The 21,645-nt window shown below is 33.2% G+C and overlaps 1 protein-coding gene across 1 annotated transcript in view; it reads left to right on the top strand.

Annotated features, from left to right (window-relative positions):
• Nucleotides 1-20,783, top strand: part of FBXO8 (F-box protein 8) — a 51,541-nt gene extending 30,758 nt beyond the window's left edge. Inside the window, exons 4-6 of the mRNA XM_032332235.1 lie at nt 15,125-15,243; nt 16,327-16,523; nt 17,970-20,783. Coding sequence (XP_032188126.1) covers nt 15,125-15,243; nt 16,327-16,523; nt 17,970-18,157 — 504 coding nt within the window. The 3' untranslated portion in view covers nt 18,158-20,783. The remainder of the gene's footprint in view (nt 1-15,124; nt 15,244-16,326; nt 16,524-17,969) is intronic.
• The last annotated feature ends 862 nt before the right edge of the window (nt 20,784-21,645 follow it).

Here is a 21,645-nt window from a genome sequence, read left to right as displayed (position 1 = left end):
ATCATATCACTTAGACTACTCAGATACTCACGTAGACTACTACTAGATAAAGAACTTCAGGCAGCTGAAAGGATAGCTCCATTCCCAGCCTCAGGAGTTATACACAGATTATTCCAGGGTAATCATGATAATATTATTCCTCTTGGCTTGGCGTCCATGCTGTCTAATTCTGACCTGTAAGATTGGAAGAAACATGTGCAAAGAAAATTTTAAGTTTCAAAAAAGAGACAGAAGAAGGTAATACCATATCTGTGTATATGTGTACATACCTGTACATGTGTATACTTCTGGGACTAATGTATGAGTGTATAATGATAGGAACAGATGCAGCCATGAGCGCTATTAACATAGGCAAATAGGAAGAAAGAATTGGGTCCATGAGCCTAACAACCTTGGAGCCAAAATACTTTGAAATATCTTATTGTATAGGAAAGTAAATCCCTTTACTTTTTTGAATAGGGGTTCCTGTTGTTTGCAATCAAGAGCATCCTAATGCATCATCATCATCATCATTACATGGACTCATTAAGAATTTGATACGTAATCCTGAACACAAATTATTTTTATAAGAATAAACAGTGCTAATTTTTGTTAGCAAATTAATTTTATCCCCAGTTTGCTGATGAGAATCTAGTCAGAGCAAGGGAACTAGTTGACACGGAGAGGAGTCCGTCACTGTATACTTGAAAGGCTTTCTCTATTGGAATTATTTACCCGAGAAAGCTAAAATACTCAAGTTAATTGGCAAAACCCTTTCTCTTGATTTGTATTAGAGTCAAAGTGAAAAACTATGCCTCTCAAACACTGAATATTACCCTCTGGCTACATAATTTAGTATTTTCAGTCTGGTTATGATGAGTCAGGTCATACTAAACTGGAGACCATTCACTTTTTTGAGAGCAACATGCATGTATATGGTACGTATAGATGGATATATCTTATCTCTTTTTAATCTGATCCATCATGTGTTAATTTTACATTTAAGTAGGTAACTTTATCCTGTGTCTTTCAGGTAAACTTTATTTTACACACTGCCCTGACCATAATAGATCTTGACTACCCTCCCCTTTGCTTGTCACTGAATCATTCCAGTATGTGGTATACGATGAGTCCACAGAAGTATGTGGACTTAGGGTAAACCCTTTAGAAGCTTCAAAGGGAAACAAATTTCCCAGGCCCTCTTTCATCTTAATATAATTGAACAAGAGATTCAGACCTAGAATATTCTATAGCTTATTCATCAGTCAAACCAGCTGATGCATTTTGCTTTTGTTTTCCCCCTAGTACGTCATAGGAGATACTGTTACCTCATTTAGTGTGAATTATCTAGGGTAAATATAAACAGAAATTAGTGGACAATGTATTAATCTAGGACTTTCAACTAGAAGAAAGAATAAAGGTAGAATATTTTAGCACCACAGCAACCATGCTACAAATTTTAAAATGTGCAGTGCTGAAATGAGCAAAAAAAAATTTTTTTTGCTGCAAATTTAGATGCCTGTACCTGGTGAATTTATAAATTGTATTAATATTTTAAGTACAGTTCAAATAAAAATTTGTTTACCTTTTATTTCCTTGCAGTATCCTGACCATCTTAATACATCCATATTCTTCGTTATCTGCTGTGACCAGTTTCAGTGAAACTTGACACTTTCTAGACCTAAGTTCTCAATTTTAATGTCCAAAATTGGACCCATCTTGTGTCCAGTCATCTTGTGTAGAACACATCTTGTCCTACACATCTTGTCTGAATGTAGCAATTGTGAATACCGATACCACAGTGAATCTCACTCTAAAAGATGAATTCTTTATCAGAAATCTAAAAAATAATATTTCCTCAGTTCTTGGATGTCATCAGTTGTACTGCATCCATCAAATTAATTGCAACTTTTTAAAAAATACTTTATTTATTAATTTGACAGAGAGAGACATTGAGAGAGAGTACACAACCAAGGGGGAGTGAGCGAGGGAGAAGCAGGCTTCCCGCTGAGCAGGGAGCCCAATGTGGGACTCCATCCCAGGGTCTTCAGGGCTAGATCCAAAGACTCTGGGATCATGACCTGAGCCAAAGGCAGATGCTTAATGACTGAGCCATCCAGGTGCTCCTAACTGCAGCCTTTGAAATATGAAAATATAAAGGAAAAACTGCATTAATGCAAATGTATTACCAATTAACTGTAGTATACATTTATTCCTAATATTATTTAACATTTTCTTTCATGTCATAAATATTTTGAAGATGCCTTCTTTATAATAAAAATGTTAAGATCTTTGTGAACCACTTTGGCCTTTAGCAAGTAAAGATATCATGACCTCTTGCTTTTTATTATTTGTACTAGGGACTCCCAAGTTTTGACAGTTTATAATTTGAGGCATTTCAAAGTATGCTGGAGTTTTGACCCAACTCACAAGTTTTTGTTGTGGTTATGTTCTGTTCTTTTTTAACCCCTTAGTTTAATTATAAATTCTTAAAAGTCGATAGCTTCTCTTGAAAGCCACCTGGAGGCTTTGTACAGATTCAAACATTCATTCAGCAAATATTTATTAAGTATCTCTCCACTTACTAATTATATGACTTAGACCATGTAAATTATTTAACCTCTGGGCTTCAGTTTCCCCATCGATAAAATGAAGACAATAATATTTGTGATATACAGTATGTTACTGTGAATATTAAATAGTGTATGCTAAATGGTTAGTGCCTCTAAGTGCTTCCCAAAATGTAGTTTTATATTTATACTAGAGGTACAACTATGACAACTTAAACTATGAAGAGCCAAACATTGCTGTAGGCCTTGGGGTTCATCCTCCCTTAACTTTCGGATGCTAGTAGATAAATATATTTGACACCTGAGTAATGTTCCTTCATAATGTATGTATCAGTCACACCAACATCTGCTAGCTTTGAATGATGATACCCTTTACCTTTAATTTCATTTTCTAGCATGTGATGAACACTGTTTTGCATATACAGTAACTTTTTGTGTTAGTGGTGATGCTTAGTTTAATCTTTTTAAGGACATTTTAAACAGTAATTAGGCGTCCAAAATTACGTTCAGATTAAAACCTGCGTCGTGTCTGAATATAGGTAGGATGAACAGATACTGTAATTACATGAAGAAGTGTACACATGTGCTGGCAGTTATTTAAACTACTGTTTAAATTCCAGCTTGCTTCTCTGTTTGTCTTCCTTGAAGACTTGGAGTTTTTTCTTAATGTTGTTTATTTCAAAATTGTTTCAGGGATGTCAAACTATATTTATAAATGTACATATTAGAATCTAGGTAATATGAGAAAATTTTTATTTATCAAAGTGAAGTTGGTCACTTAAATCTATTTGCATGTGATTTTTATTAAGCAGGAATTCTAAATTAGCCAGTATTGTATTCAAATATGTCACTTTCTCATTAGTTTGAATTATTAATTGTACCTCCACCTAATAGAGTTTTATTTCCAGATTTTGACTAGAATGCTTTCTTTTTCCAAATTATAGACACTTTAGAGAAGTAGGGACCTTTCCAAGTAACTTACTTTAGCTACCAGCAACTTATCAATAATATTAATAGTAGTAATTTATCATTAAAAATTAACATCATGTTCTTCATCTTACTGATCTATCCCAGTCAGCAGAGTGACACTTTTGGGGACTATTAGAACTCAAAGTGTGATGCTTTTTCTGATTGAGTCTATTAAAACTAATTAATAGGAACTAACTTTTATTTGTTATTTAAAACCTAGATATGACTTTTATGTGATTTTTGTCTGATGTCATTGCTTTCTTGCCTATGAAAAAAGAAGCACAATGATCTGTCTTACATTTCTCCATTTCCCCTGGACTCCATTAGAAGAATTTTCATTTTTCTTTAGATTTTTGAACTATCCCTCCTTTGTGTGAGATTTCCCATTAACATCTTCTGGCTAGAAATAATTTAGGGTGTATGTATGATTATTCTTAGCAGTTCATAAACATTGTACACTCTGATGTATGGGGAAAAAAAAACACCCATAAATTGTTTTGGAAAGCTGAAATCCTTGCCACTTCAAACAGGGTCTGTAAATAAGTTGATTTTATTCCATATTTCATACTTAAAACTGAACAATATGATTCTTCATTATCCTCGAGAATGTCTCATTCTGACCACTTTCAGTAATGGTATAAGAAGGAATTGGGTGACCAATGCACCAACGCAAGATGCTTATACTAGGGGAAACTGGATGGGGTGGGCAAATTGAGGGGTGGAGCCAAATGGGAACTGTCTATACTTTTGTTCACATTGCAAAACTGAAACTGCTCTAACAAATATAATCTGTTAATTTAAAAAAAAAAAAAGAAGAAGAAGGAATTGACTGCAGTATATCAGCACTGTCTCGTCTCAACTGTCACTTCTCCCACATAAGCATGGATGGACGGTGTGTGCTCTCTATTCTTCCTAGGAACAGACAAGACTGGAATCTGCTGTTCATATTTCAAACTGACATCAAAATCATCTTAACATTTCTGTCCCAATTGTCATGATGTCCTTTCCTCTTAATTATAACTAAGTCACACAGAGGCTTCCACTGAATAAATAGCCTACCTGTAGGCACCTCAATAAGAGAAACACTTTTCTTGTCAATTGTGTAGTCTCTCTATATAGAACAACTTTAAAAACCTTGGCATAGTTTTTACTTTAGTCTTGGACTCTAGTGACTAGGTTAGGAATAACAATTGCACTATGCATGAACAGCTTAAATTAACATGAAAAAAGCAATATGTGTTATTTCTAAAGTTTATGCTGAAGGTCATTGTTACAGCAGAGGAAAGTGGTATGAAAACTTACAGATGAAAACCCTGCAAAAGTTTGTGGGTAGAACGAAATGAAATGACAGAACAAAAACTTCCATGCTTAGTCTTAACTTGCTTGTTAAGTAATCTTCTGCATTTACTTTGCTGCAACTAAAAAGCAAGGTGTTAATTTAATTTAATTTAATTTAATTTAATTTAATTTTGCACTATATATATATATATATATATATCCCCATATGGATTTCACCTGTTCAAGTTCTATGTGTTTTTTTCCCTTAACTATAGAATGCATATTCTCTGATTAAATAGGGAGAGTGAGAACTGCCAACTGACCAAAAATTAATAGATTTTGCATCTTGCTTAAGTGATTCTGAAAGCACTATAAAAAAGAAGAAATAATATCACTATTAGTACTATTTTCAAACAAGACAATAGGATTACTCCATTTAACCTATAAAAGGCTGACTTCTCTCTATTGTGCTATTTTTTACTAAAATAAATATCCATAACATTTTTTGTGTCTCTTAATTTTTACATTATTTTTAATGTGAAAAGATGACATTTCAATTGTTCATTTCACTGTGGCTGCAATACATATTTGAATATTATTATATCTCTTCTCATTGAAAGAAAAGTTAGAAATCTAGATTGAACTATGTATTTATATATAAAATAACTATGTTATTTTATATATATTTTATTTTACAAATATTTATTGTTAAAATTTAAAGATTGTTATTTTAAAAGTCTTCAAATGTCCTTTAAAAATGTGGTGTCCAGTTTGCTTTCTATTATGTAATGCTCTAATGATATGTTTGTTACCTGAAAAATAGTGATCGTGGTTCTGGATTTTACATTGTATACAAAAGCAAATTGGAACAAATTTAGTTAAAGTGAGTTTTTTTCTAAATATCTATATTATGCTGTTCTCTAGGAAAACAAAGATATCACCAGTTTTGTTTTTGGAGTGATTTCTGTTATTGATACAGACTGCTACATAATGTTTCTACCAACTCTCTGTGCCAGTAGCCAATACTTTCAGTACAAGTGGTCAGTGTTTGTTTGTTTTTTTTTTTTTAATTAAGAATGTATATTTTTAAAGTCAGTTTTAGGTTTGCAGCAACAGCTGGTTCTTTTTTATTTGGTTTTGCATAGCTGTTTTTGTAGAATTCACTCCGTTACCTGTTTAATTTCTGATCCTGAATATATGTATGGTAGACTTTTGCTTCTGACCACACCAGATAATAATGGATAATAATGATTTGAATTAAAAAAACGAGACTTTGTTAAAAGGGGAGAGAAAATGTGGGTATTAATGTAATAGAAGGAATGAAACATAGAAGGATCTTAAAACATGAGTTGTGTGCAAAGAGCTGTTCTTAAAATAATAAAAAAAAAAAGATGACTAATACCTAACATATTTTTCTTTTTATTTTTTAAGTTCAATTAAGTAACATACAGTGTATTATTAGTTTCAGAGGTAATTTAGTGATTCATAAGTTGTATATAACACCCAATTCTCATTATGTCACGTGCCCTCCTTAATGTCCATCACCCAATATCCCCTCACCTCCAGAAGCCCTCAATTTGTTTCCTGTAGTTAAGTATCTCTTACGGTTTGTCTCCCTCTCTGATTTCTTCTTACTTTATTTTTTCCACCCTTCCCTTATGATCCTCTATTCTGTTTCTTGAATTCCACATATGAGTGAAATTATATGATAATTGTCTTCCTCCAAATTACTTACTTCGCTTAGCATAATACCCTCTAGGTCCATCCATGTCCTTGCAGATGGTAAGATTCCATTTTTTGACGGCTGAATAATACTCCATTGTGTATATACATACCACATCTTCTTTATCCAACACATTTTTTTCCTTGATTCTAAATTCCTTCTTAATATTGGTGTAAACTATCTGTTCATGATTTCTTGAATTATTTGTTTGCCTCCTAAACAAATTACATCAAAACAGTTCACCACTGTAATTTGATTCTGTAAGTCTTGAGGCTCTCATTTGCCTAAGTTTTTAATAACACACTCTATGGAGTCTACTGTACAAAATTTAATTTTTTTAATTACTGTAAACATCTGTTCTATCAAATCAAACAAAAAAAATGAGATGGGATGAATTACATTAACATCACCCTACTTGCTTGGCACTCCTTCTAGTAGGAGTTTATTCCTAGTAGATTCCCAGTGTATCATATGTGAAATTAAAGAACAGGGAAGAGGAATTTATTCCTAGTAGATTCCCATTGTTGATAGAAATCTTTACCACTTCACGTGGGATCCAGTTCAGCTCTTTTCCAACTATTTCTAGATGGTTTATGCACCCTAAGAAAAAAACCAATATGTTCTGTTTTCTGCCTTTATCAGTTTCTTAATATGCCTGTCTCTGAACCAGCTCTAATGTCCTCTCCTCCGGTCTCAGAAAGCATTACCAACTCCTTAAGTCTACATTCATGATCCAAGATTTTTCCTTCCCTCTCTTGATTGGTTTCATTACTTTCTAATAATTCTATCTTCTCTATCACTTAATTGGTTACTCTGCTTCTTCCATCCTTATGGCCATTGCATCCAATCAGTTTCAAATCTCGGTTATTTCATTTTTCATTTTGGTCTGATTGGTTTTAAGCTCTTTTATCCCTGCATCAAGAGACTCCCTTGGTGTCTTCTATGTGTTTCTCAAGCCCAGCTAGTATCCTTATGATTATTGCTTTAAAGTCTGGATCAGGCATATTACTTGTCTTATTCACTTAGATCTCTGGCCATGACTTTTTCTTGTTCTTTCTTTTGGGATGAATTTCTCCATCTTAGCATTTTGTCTAGGTCTCTGTCTTTGTGTTTGGAAGGCCATTTATGTTTCTTGCTCCTGAGAGTAATGACTATGAAAAGGAAGTCATATACTCTCCAGGATCTGGTGCTTCGGGAAGTATCTTTGGTGAGTACTAGTGTACTCTGCTACAGTCTTATGGGCTGCTCTGTCCCTCAGGTCAGTCCTCTGCAGGCTCTCTCCTTGCCTACAGTGGGAAGTGTTTGGACCTAGGCCAGAGCATGGTGAGTTTTGGTTCCACTTGTATTTTCAGTCTTTCTCCTGCTCCCCTTTTCTCTACCTTGCCGCTTTCATTATCTCTTATTGTTTCTTTGCCAATCTTTTCCTCTCCCTGTTGATTTTCTTTTTTGCATCTTCTAATATGCATGGGTCAGAATTGTCTTGAAAAAACAGTTGTTTCTCTCTTTGACCTTCAGTGTTCTTTAATATTTTTTTCCTCCTTTGTACTAATAAATTTTTCAAGTAACTGGGCTATCAGTTTCCTTACCTTGAGCTCATTCCTTAGCTTTCTTCTTAGCCTTGAGCCCCCATCACTCTGTGGAAAGAGACCCCTTGAAAGGCACTATTTTCTTTTCTCCCAGTCACCAAATCTACTGCCTTATTTCTCATTTTCATCTCCTTGAGCTACCTAAAGGAAAAAGGATATTAGCCATGTTCTATCCTAGACACTCTCATATCTTCACAGTAGCCACTTAAATAAGATTTTTACTGATTAAGAAACTAATAAGGTTTGGAAAGTTTGAGTAAATTATGTTCACAAAATCACAGAACCATGATTTGGTCCCTCTTCTAATTATACTAGGTAATTATACTTTCAGTTATACTAGGAATTGCATTGTATACCCTTTTCTTTACATTTCAAAGACTTTTAGCCTCTGGAACATTATTCTGTCTCTGCTTTCTTCCATCTCTGCCTCCTCCTTTACTGATTCTTATTATTCAGTATCCTTAGTTTGTACTTTCAACTCTCACTTTTTTCTTTATGTCTTATTACACTATCAGATGCCTATTTCACCTAGTTTTACCTGTCATCATCCGAAGGTAACATTTTGAAGTCCAAACTCATTACTGTTTTGTTTAAATCAACACCCTCTTAACCTGAGTTTTCCCCCGTCAGTCATTTCCCTTTTTGTCTAAGCCAGAAACATCAGTTAACCTTATCTTTCACTTTTCATTATTCCTTGACTTGATAACCACCATGATAATAATATATGCCCTCACATCATATTTTCATATACATACATAGCATATGTGGGTTTTTTCATATGTTTTTAGGATAGATTATTTCCTTTGCATTTGTGTTGCTTTAAGCCCGAACAGCTGTAGTAGCTTACTGTCTAGTTTCCCTTTTATTATTTCTCTTTATAATACTGTCAAATTTATATTGCAGGCCATTGCTTCATCATATAAGGCTTCCAGTTACATATGAGGGAGAAGATAAACTCCTTACCTTAAAATTCAGTGCTATTTCTGCTACAGTCTACTTCTAGACTTGGCTCTCAGACCCAAGATAGTTCCCCTATTTTCCTGAAAATGGCCTGATTTTTTAATCTTATAATGCTTTTGCTCATATAATACAACATTGACTAAAATTTTCATCTCCAGTGTTCCCCTCATTTTGAGCTATTTAAACCACTCCATCAAAGTAGGTATTCCAGGAAAACTTATCTAAATGCCCTGTCCCACAGTGATTTTTTCCTTCCAATGAACTATTGAAATACTTGAAATGCAACTGATTTCTGTGCATTGATTTCATATCCTGACACTTTACTGAATTCCTATACAAGTTCTAGCAGACTTGAAGTGGAGTCTTTTGGGTTTTCCACATATAGTATCATATCATCTGCAAAGAGTGATAGTTTGACTTCTTCTTTGCCAATCTGGATGTCTTTAATTTCTTTTTGTTGTCTGATTGCTAAAGCTAGGACTTCTAGTACTATGTTGAGTAGCAGTAATGATAGTGGACATCCTTACCATGTTCCTGATCTTAGGGGAAAAACTCTCAGTTTTTCACCATTGAGAATGATATTCGTTGTGGGTTTTTCATAGATGGCTTTGATGATATTGAGGTATATACCCTCTATCCCTACACTTCGAAGAGTTTTGGTCAGGAAAGGATGCTGTACTTTGTCAAATGCTTTTTCAGCATCTATTGAGAGTATCATATGGTTCTTGTTCTTTCTTTTATTAATGTATTGTTTAACATTGACTGATTTGTGGATGTTGAACTGACCGTGCAGCCCAGGAATAAATCCCACTTGGTCATGGTGAATAATCCTTTTAATGTATTGTTGGATCCTATTGGCTAGTATTTTGGTGAGAATTTTTGCATCTGTGTTCATCAGAGATATTGGTCTGTAATTCTCGTTTTTGGTGGGGTCTTTGTCTGGTTTGGGCACCAAGGTAATGCTGACCTTATAAAATGAGTTTGGAAGTTTGCCTTCCGTTTCTATTTTTTGGAACAGTTTCAGGAGAATAGGTATTAATTCTTCTTTAAATATTTGGTAGAATTCCCCTGGGAAGCTGTCTGGTCCTGGGCTCTTGATTTTTGGTGACTGCTTCAATCTCCTTACTGGTTATGGGTCTGTTCAGGTTTTCTATTTCTTCCTGGTTCGGTTTGTTTATATATCTTGAGGAATCCATCCATTTCTTCCAGATTGTCAGATTTGCTGGTGTATAGTTGCTCATAATGTGTTCTTAATTTGTATTTCTTTGGTGTTGGTTGTCATCTCTCCTCTTTCATTCATGATTTTGTTTATTTGGGTCCTTTCTGTTTTCTTTTTGAGAAGTCTGGCCAGGGGTTTATCAACCTTATTAATTCTTTCAAAGAACCAGCTCCTAGCAAAATAAGTGAATCAGAGAAAGACAATTATCATATGATCTCTCTGATATGAGGAATTTGAGAGGCAGGGTGTGGGGGTTGGAGGGTAAAGAAGGAAAAAATGAAACAAGATGGGATCGGGAGGGAGAAAAACCATAAGAGGCTCTTGATCTCACAAAACAAACTGAGGGTTGCTCGGGGGAGAGGGGGTTTTGAGAGAGTGGTTGGGTTATGGACGTTGGGGAGGTAATGTGATATGGTGAGTGCTGTGAAATGTGTAAGCCTGACAATTCACAGACCTGTATCTCTGGGGCAAATAATACATTACATGTTAATAAAAATAATTAATAGCAAAAAAAATACCTGAAAAAAAATTACATTACTGGAGCACCAATCCTGTTAGCAGCAAGAAAGATTGACACATTTGTCAAGTTATAGAGTAGATTTTAAATTTTTGGATTTTTTTCCAAATTAATATTTATGGTTATAAGAATATCTCTTTTCTCTTTTCTCTGACTCAGTTGGTTAAGCATCTGACTCTTGATTTTGGCTCAGGTCATGATCTCAGGGTTGTGAGATCAAGCCCCTAGTATGCACTGAGCATAGAGCTTGCTTAAGATTTTCTCTCTGCCCCACCCCTGCTCAGGCAAATGCTCTCTCACTCTCTCTCTCACATTAGTAAGGAATTTTGAATTTGTAATATGAATATTATTTACTTTTATGATTTTCCAGAGAAATATGAATCTTAATGTTTATAGCCAATCTGTTTTCATGATATGACTTTCATTTATCCCACTGTAACTTTCCTTTAAAACTATTGAAAAAAATTAAAAATAAAAATAAAACTTTTTTTATAGGGATGCCTTGGTGGCTTAGTTGATTAGGTGTCTGCCTTTGACTCGGGTCATGATCCCAGTAGGATCAAGTCCACCCGGGGCTCCTTGCTCAGTGGGGCTCCTTGCTCAGTGGGAAGCCTGCTCCTTCCTCCATCTGCCACTCCCCCTGCTTGTGCTCCCTCTCTCTCTCTCTAGATAAATAAATAAAATCTTAAATAAATAAATAAAACTTTTTTTTTTAAATAAAATCCATTTTGGTCAATTGTCTTCTTCCAGATGACAAAGCTTCCCTTTATGCTATGGAGCCAATTCATTATAGGACTGGCACCATCATGATTTATATGTTATATAAGTTTATAAGTTATATGACAAAAATGTCATAGAATTATTGCCATGTGAAAGAGGAGGAACTACACCATAACTAGGAATCCAGATAATTCTACAAGTTGAACAGTGTAGAGTTTGCATAATGGAGTTAAAATGTATACAGATTAAGCAATCAAACTAAACTAAGTAGTAATAATTTGAAGCTTAAGCTTATTTTGGAATGTAAAAAAAAAAAAAAAAAATTGAATCAAGCAAATGACAAACCACTGGCCCTGAACAGCTCAGCTATAATTCCAAGTGTGGTCTTCCTTATATAGCACTAACCTCCTTTTGTATTATGGACACTCAGTAGCCATACTCCTGCATCATCTAGAATAGGGATTCCCAACTTGGAGTCCTTAGATGGGCTTCAGGCATTTAATGTATATTTTAAAAATGTGTATGTGCATTATTCTGGAAAGAAGTTCTTTACTTTTCATCAGCTTAAGATCTTCACTAAAACCACATACAATGTTCTTTTTCCTTATGATAAAAGCTTTCAGATGTCTCAAAATCTTGAACTTCTTAAGTATCTTCTTTAGGCCTAATATCAGTACATCCTTCAACTCTTCCTTATCTAACAGGGATTCTATACCCTTCAACAATTTTATGAGGTCCTGATTTCCTTTATCCAGATAAATTCTAGTTTGTCAATATACCCCACAAAATGTGACATCCATAATCTGACACTTTTGTAGTGAATTATGTGACCAATAGTGAGCTACTGCCTTCTGTTTTTTTTCTGGAAACTATGTTAGTATAGACTAATACTAATGTTCATGATTTCCTTTGTCTATGAGACACCACATGCATACTCTCACTCTGCTGAGAGCTCTAGTCCTGATTAGTAACATGCTTTGTGATGTGGTGATCTCTCTGTACCATTCTTTTAAAATTATATTTGGGGCACCTGGGTGGCTCAATCAGTAAGAGTCTGCCTTCGCCTCGGGTCATGATCCTGGGGTCCTGGGATCAAGCCCTGCATCCAGCTCTCTGCTCGGTGGGAAGCCTATTTCTCTCTCTCTCACTCCCTCTGCTTATGTTCCCTCTCTCGCTGTGTCTCTCTGTCAAATAAAATCTTAAAAAAAAGAAAACACTATATTAAAATTTTTTAAAAATATGTATACCATATAGTAAACAGATGTAGTTATTTAGTCAATCTCATATTGTGTTTTCTTTTGTAGTTCATTAGTTACATAACAAGATAAGAATTTGGATGGTTGCAGCTTGGTTATTGAAGAAAATTATAATCTGATCTCATGCCTTTTCCTATTTCATACCCCTTGACCCGTCACTTTGATAGCCCTTCTGAAGTAATCTTCCTTTCCAGAGAAATCCCAGGCTTGAAAACTGATACCTCCTTTTCTCATAAAGTCAACAGAGTTGGCTTATTTCAAGCTATGTCCCTCATTTTCAGGATTGGGTTTAAAGCTGTTTGTGTTCTTGCTTACACCTCTGTATATGATTGATTTTGGAGACTTAGGTGAGAGATTAAATTTTTAAAACTTGTATTCCTTAAAAATGAAAATTATCAACAACATATTTTTAGGATGCTTACATGAGGCAAATACCAATGCTGTTTTGTAACTAAGGAGCATCAAATGATATTAAAAGACATATATCATGATTAGGGAATTATGTACTATTTAATGGATCATTTAGGTTTTTTAATATTTTGTATAATTCTAAAAATTGATTATAATTAGTTTTGCATCTCTTAAGTATTGACTTATAGGTAAGCATAAATAAAGAACTTATTAAATAATTAGTTGACATTCCTTGTGGTTTGACTAGCTTAGATTCAAATTAAGCACTGCAAATACTTCTGAAATTTTGTTATTCTCTCAAATGGAGGAATTTTGGAAAAAATCAAAATACAGTTTTTACTAAGTAGATGAATTAAAACATACAGTCAACTCTCGATTATTCAAACTAATGGAGGAAAGGATGGAACAAGCATTACTATTTCTTTAGTTCCTACCCCCTCAGACAATTGCTGAGAGCCTTATTCCAGACAAATTCTTTGGCTTTCCATCTTGACCATGTTGTATTTCCTACCCTTGTATCCAGGATGCAGTCTGAAATACCGCTTACATTTGAGTTGACCAGAAAGTTTCATGTTTTCACATTCTGTTCTTCTTAGACACATTTTTTAATCCAGTGCTTTAGCACTGCTTTTGTGCTATTAAAATTCACATGAGAAACTGATAACATTGTCATTAGGATATTTTCCTCATGGCTCATAAAATTAGTTTTATATTAAAAAATCTTATCTTTGAATTACAATTTACAGATAATTATAACCTTTCAAAGGCATTACCTCATGGTACCAAACTGCTTTTTAATTTTTTAATACAAACATTTTATGACACTTTTTTATCTGAAGAGTGTGTCATAAAAATTCTTCCAACTTTTTAAATTCTTAATGGTTGCAATATTTCTGAATACTATATGTGTTTGTAAAAGGGAAGAAATGCTGAAGGAATTTATGTGTGAAAACACTACGTTGCGTGTATATAATACATCATTTTCTCTACTAATTAACTGCACACAGTGTGCTATTATCCAGACATAAGTATTCATGGGAACGCATGTATCTGGATAACTACGAGTTGAAATAAACACACCTGCCTTTTATTTCAATAACTGCACATTCAAATCCACATAAGGTATTTATTTGAATGTGACCTCCATATACATGAGAAAACATTGGTTTCATTGTTCAATTTTTTGTTGATGTTTTGTTGTTGTTGATTTAAATCTGAAATAGGTACAAACTGTGGATAATGCTTCTCTGGAAAACTTTGCATGCAGGGAAAAGGAAATTCAAAGATAAATCCTATTATAAAACATTGCAATTGTTTTGTCTTATATTTTTCCTCACTATATGTTGAAGCTAAATTCTTGTGTAACGTAGCAATGCTACACGTTAAAGCCAAAGTGTGTACAGACAATAAACCCACCTGGAACTGTGCCTACTTTAAGTCAAATAATTTAATTATCTTTCTTTACAGAATAAAATTGTTGATCTTTGATTTGGAGAATCTTTTTTTCTCAAGAAGCTTTTTCCTTGAATAGTGTATTAGAATATGTCTAAGAAATCTTGTTTTCTATTAGGCAGTGGAAGTGTTTGTTTCAAGGCTTATTTTAAAGTCTGCATAGTAGTTTCCCCTGTCCCCCAACCACCATCACCATATAAGCCATATTTCTGTATACTTAGTTTTAACTGACATGAGCCAGAAAATTGAATTAGGGTGACTTTAGGAGTCTTAACTTTGAATTTCCTACTTTTCATTGCATGTAAACTCTCAACCACATGTAATAGTTTCAGCTCAAGTTCTAGCTTGTATTTTGCATGTTAAAGCTATAAAAAGTCTATTTATGCTGGAAAGAATTTATGGCTATTGTTCCGCTATCACCTAATTGATAAAATTTATAAATAAAGACTGACTTTATTTATGTAGACTTGTCTTTCTGCCTTAGGGAGTGAACTACTTTATGTCCAAGGGTATCCTAGATGATTCACCAAAGGAAATAGCAAAGTTTATCTTCTGTACAAGAACACTAAATTGGAAAAAACTGAGAATCTATCTTGATGAAAGGTAAAAAGAAAAAAAAAATTTTGAGTTTTCATCAGAAATGAGTTAGATAATGCTTTTAATGAGTTAAGCTTTACTTTTAAAACTATACCATATAGCGGTCATCTAGTTGAAAAATTTTTCTCACAGCTATTTATAACTGCCATTATAGTCTGACAGCAGACAAACAGTATGTAAACAAAGTATGGCTGTGTTCTAATAAAATTTTATTTACAAAAATAGGTAGTGGGCCGTATTTGGCTCACTAGCTATAATTTGTCTATCCCTGCCATAAACAATTGGTAGAAATTAAAGATTATGATCATATAATCATGGTTGAGCTCAGCAAGAATTGAAGCGTAAACAAAGGATGACTATGTATTAGATTGTCATTGATAAAAAATACGTGTACACATACAAATATTTATACACACATGTACACACATACACTTACACAAATATTTATATAATTGTAAATAACCCAAATGTATATAAGTAGAATTGTTACCTCCATAAGATGAGGTACTGATGAATCATTAAAAAGAATGACTTAGATCTGTGTGTAAAGATATAGAAAGCTGTTCACAATATACCGGATGAAATGAGAAAAGCAAATACTAGAAAAATATATACTATATGTTGACATTTTTTAAAGTCTACATAAATAGTTGTTAACTCTGGTGGTGTGGATTGCTGTGAAAAGTGAAAACTGTTATTATTTTCATAGTTAAAAAACATAAAGAATTCTGTTGCTGTTTGAATTTAGCCAAAATACACACACACACACACACACACACACACACACACACACGAAAAGAAGGCGCCCCTTTTAATATTGCAAAAATTTTTTCTTCATTTTATAATTAGAATTACTAGTTTCACCTTACTTTGTTATAACCTATTCACAGAAAATCTAAAAATTATTTAATGTCTCAAATAATCAGAGTTGGATTTTTTAATTTTAAGGATTATATATACTTTGTAGGATTAGCTGATCTGAGAATCAATAATAAAGTATTTTCATCCAAAAATATAACTTATGAGTCCTTATCATTTTTTTAGTAGAGAACTGTTGACTAAAGCTATATCTTTTTCTTTTTCCACTAGGAGAGATGTCTTGGATGACCTTGTAACGTTGCATAATTTTAGAAATCAGTTTTTGCCTAATGCACTGAGAGAATTTTTTCGTCATATCCATGCCCCTGAAGAGCGTGGGGAGTATCTTGAAACTCTCATAACAAAGTTCTCACATAGATTCTGTGCTTGTAACCCCGATTTAATGCGAGAACTTGGCCTTAGTCCTGGTAAGAATATGTATAGTGAATTCCTTCCATTCCCCTTCCCACCTGTAGGTAAAAATAGTAGTATATGAGACTTTTTTTTTCTCACCATGGGGAAACATGCTTTCAGTCATTACAAGTATTTCTTTTACTACTTGTAGCAATGAGTAATTCTATAGACTACAACATTTATGTGAGTTTAGAATAGTTTGTCATGGCTGTCATCTATATGTAGTAAACACACTGTTTTAGGAAGAAAGATTTAGCTATAGATGCATTAAAATTATTCTTGATTGAGAATTGGGTATTACTAATTTAAATAAAAACTTGAGAAATTATTTTTAAAGCTTTTCATAGTTTATATATTACATAGGTTAACACCTATAATTTTTCTACTAAAATTTATTTTTAATACAACTAATTTTCATAATGTGTGTATGAGTATATATCTACGTATGTGCAATATAACCTGAGTACCCTGTGTATTTTTTTCATTTGATAGAGCTTCACTTTTCTCTTCATCTCAAAAATTTTATTGTGCTTATTAAGTGGAGATTACAAAAACATTTACCCATCATATGAAATTGGTTGAAAATGTTTTTATAAAACATAATATTTAACTTTGCTTTATTAAGACTGCAGGATTCTGAAATAAAAACCTAATACTAGCAAGTAGTTGTCAAAAATAATAATACAAGTATCTTGAGGTTTGTTACTATTTTGATAGTAAACATCAGATACTGCCTTGTGTAGATATAAAGACGTTTTGTTGTTGTTGTTGCATACTGCTCAGGTTTAACAATCTTGTCCCTAAAAATTTACTTTTGAAATTAATACATAAATTCCATGGACCTTAAAAATACATATCTCAAAGGTGGATATTAATTTAACAATCTTATAAATTGTTTACATTTTATTTTGAAGGACTGTTAATGCATGTCTTTGTCATTAAATATTTTCCAGTTAGATTTTTATAAAAACATCCTATGTAAATAAATATGTGGGTTTTTTTTTTTTTGAATAGGAAGTAGTTTTTTAACTACTATACTTGTAACAGTAAAAAAGTACAAATGTATTTTATGGGTCATTGAATGGGAGTATCACATTTGAAAGCAAGATGAAAATAAAGCCAATTCTGAAATTTTTAAATTTGGAATGAGCTTTTATTATAAATTCCCAAACTATTCTAAAATGCTTTGGGAGTTGAAGGAAATAGTCATTAATTGGTGGTCAGTTAGGATGATCAACTATCCCTGTTTGTCTGGAATTGAAGAATTTCCCATGACACAGGATTTTCAATGCTAAAATTGGAAAAGGCCCAGACAAACTGAGATGAGTTAGCCATTCTATGTTTAGTTATGAGCCAATCTCAATTTATTTATATTATGAAAAATTTTGCATTAGGTAATTCCTTTGGGACCACATTTTTCAAACCACCTAATAATTTGAGGTGTTTCTTTTTAATTCCAGATGCTGTCTATGTACTGTGCTACTCTTTGATTCTACTTTCCATTGACCTCACTAGCCCTCATGTGAAGAATAAAATGTCAAAAAGAGAATTTATTCGAAATACCCGTCGTGCTGCTCAAAACATTAGTGAAGATTTTGTAGGGCACCTTTATGACAACATCTACCTTATTGGCCATGTGGCTGCATAAAAGCACAATTGCTAGGACTTCAACTATTAACTTCAAACTAAAGTTACCCAAGGACTTATTTAGCAGATATGGGGGTTACATTAGTGCTGGTCATTCTAGCCTCTGTATACAATCAAGCTCAAGAGTACATCTTTTTTTTCCCCTTTTACTATTTTCTTTTTTAGTAATTTCCTTGGGGAACTAAAGAATTTTGCAGAATTTTTCTTAATTTTGCTTATCATGTTTTGCACAAAGCAGAGCCATTGCCTGACACAGCTGTTTAAGAATGTTCAACTGACATTATACTCTAAAAGATGGTATATTTGTGCATTAGATTGCTTGAAAAACTACTCATTTTCATTCTTTTTTAAAATACCATGTAATGTGTACATATTTAACTGAAGAGATTTATAATCATAATTATTTTATTGTAAAGATTTTAACTAAAGCCCTTCCTTTTTCTCTCAAACTGAGTTCTGAAATTTATTTGATTCTGATATGAGCTTATTACTGTCTTCATAAAAGTTGAATCTGACTTGGATAAAGACAAATACCAGTTTCTCTTTCCTTTGAACTTTATAAGAATATAGATTTATTACTAGTAATAAGCAAAACAGGCACTTATTTTTATAATATAAATTCGTCACTCGACTTTCCATTTTTAAAAATGAGTTAGTCATTTCTCAGTAAGTCCTTTAAACTATTTGAGATAGCAAAATATGTTGAAATATAGGATTCCCATACATAGGAACAGAACGCTATTAAAACTTACATCTCTTGTAATTATTCAAAATTTGCCATTCTCTTAACTTGATAATTTCTGTTTACAATCAGTTGAGAAAGGGGTATTGTGAGTCAGTCATCCAATAATATTTACCAAGGACCTTCTGTGTACTAAACACTGTGCTAGGTAGCAGCAATACCTAGACATGGGCCTTGCCTTCATCGATGTTACATGATTGATAAGGAAAAATACTGCTTCTTGGAGAGCATATGTATGAAGCATAGCTTAATTAACAATTATTTAATTATGAAACACTTAGCATTGAAATGATAAAGAAGAATATATTTATATGGTAAGTCAAAAGTTTCCTGGAAATATTGCTAAGTGAAAAGCATCAGCTTTGAAATGAGACACTATGTGATGATGAGTAGAGCTGCTAGTTTAGGGGGTAGAACTTGGAAGATTAGAAACTTTTTACTGAATGTGTACAGTCCAAGCTTCTTTCCATATCTGGTCCTAAGTAAATAGTGGTTGATATTATTACAACTGCAAGTGATGTCCTATAGAATTTTCAATGGCAAGACATAAGGTAGTCAAACAATTCTGGACGTCAAGGGGACTTTTAGAACGGAAGTTCTTGAGGAAAATACCTAAATTTTCACATGTGCATAATATTGAATTCCATAACAAGATACTTCTTTGTAATTTTTAACTTCAAAATTAATTTATTGGAAAGTTTCAGAAGACCAACAATAATAATAACATTTTATCATTTCCATTTTCCCATTAATCTCCTTTTCTTTCTCTCTCCCCCCACCCCATCCCTATCTCTCCCTTACCATTTGGTTCTTTCTACCTCTGTTTTAATTTTACTCTCTTTTCTTTCCTTCTTTATAGTTTTTTGTATCCTCCATTTCACAGTTTTCCCCTTTTTCGTGTTTTATTTTTTCCACCCTGACCTGATTACAAACGTAGATGGGCAGTATTCTTTTTTTAACATTTTCTCACGAAAATTTTCAAACATATAAAAGTTAAGATATATTTTACAGAGAATGTATATATATAACCACTATGTAGGTTCTACAATTAAAATATTACTGCATTCACTTTAGCACATATTTATCCATCCCTCTATCCATCAATCCACCTATCTTTCTGTTTAAATACAGGTAATACAAGTTTCGGACATCACAGTACTCTTTCTTCCTATAGAATTCAACTTGTATATTGTTAGCTAAAGATCTACTTTTTTAAAAAAAGTTTTTTATAGGTAAAATTTGCATTCCATGAAATACATAAATGTGAAGTGTACTAATCCATGAATCTTAATAAATGCATACACTTGAATAAACCAAGCCCGTATCAAGATATACAACTTGACACAACCTATTTACAGTTAATATTTGTACCACTTCACATAAAATATAGAAACCTCGTAACCATACAGGATGTTTACCCACTTCTTCCATTTGTTATCTTAGAGTTGTTCTATGAATTGCAGATAGCATACAGTACAGACTCCACACCATAATAATTTACTTTGAGTAGTCGTGTACACTTTAAACAAGGGGAAGAAAACCTCAGTTATATTGACCCACATTGTCATTTCCAACACTTTTTTCCTTTTGAAAATCCAAGTTTCCTTGTAACATCATTCATGTCCTCCTGAAAAATATCACCACCTATATGACTGTTCAGGTATGCTGGCAATGAATTATCCTAGTTTCCTTATACATGAAAATGTCTTTACTTTGTTTTCCTTTATGAAGAGTGCTTTGCTGCATATATAATTCTGAATTGACAGTTTATTCCCACCCCCCTTTCATACTTTAAAGATAGTCCTCCACTGTCTTCTGGCCTCCATTGTTTCCGGTAAGAAGTCAGTATATTGAAATTGTTTTCTCCCTGTGTGTATAAAAAAAAGAAACTACTTCCCTCTGAAAGTGAAAATTTTGTCATATATTTCTCAATCTCATTTTTCTTTCCTCCCCTTTTACATATGTGCTAGAACTTTTGATATCATCTCATAGATTTTTTTTTCATCTTTTTTTCCTCTTCAGTTGGATTATATCTGTTGATCACTGTTCTAGGTCACTGACTTTTCTGTAATCCCTTTTAAGCTCATTCAGTGAACTTTTTTTAACTACTATACTTATTAATTCTAGAAATTCCTTCACGTTTTTATAATTTATATGTCTGTGCTGCTGCGATTTCCTATCTTCATTTACTGCAAGCACATTTTCCCTTACAACCTTGAACATAGTTAAATAGCTGCTTTAAATCTTTATCTGCTCATTTCATCTTCTTCAATTGCCTCTTCTTTTGAGAATAGACTATATTTTCCTGTTTCTTCATATGTTAGTAATTTAGACTTTGTCCTAGACACGGCTAATAAAATATGTAGAAATCTATGTTATAATACACTTCTCCAAAGACTCTTTTTTTAAAGCTGGAAGTTAACTGGCAGAACTCAGTTGCAAGCTCTTGCTCCCCTGAAGTACTTCAAATGTCCGTTCCCTTCTTTAACCTGGAATCTTTTGTGTGTGTCCACAGTTTAGAGAGAAGCCAGAGTGTGTGGCACAATTCATACACAGAAATTAGGGAGCTCACTCTTCTTTTCTTGCCATTATTTCTTTTTCTATTTCTATTTCTATTTCTATTTCTATTTCTATTTCTATTTCTATTTCTATTTCTATTTCTTCCTTTTCTTGCAGCTACTGTTGCCCCAAACTCTGCCCCAGGGTTCTTCAAGTCTGTAAAACTAAAGGCTCCAATGATTCAGCCG

The sequence above is a fragment of the Mustela erminea genome, chromosome 2 (genome assembly GCF_009829155.1).
Source record: "Mustela erminea isolate mMusErm1 chromosome 2, mMusErm1.Pri, whole genome shotgun sequence".
NCBI classification, from domain to species: Eukaryota; Metazoa; Chordata; class Mammalia; order Carnivora; family Mustelidae; genus Mustela; species Mustela erminea.
The sequence above is the reverse complement of the archived record's forward strand: the minus strand, read 5'-3'. Positions and strand labels throughout refer to the sequence as shown.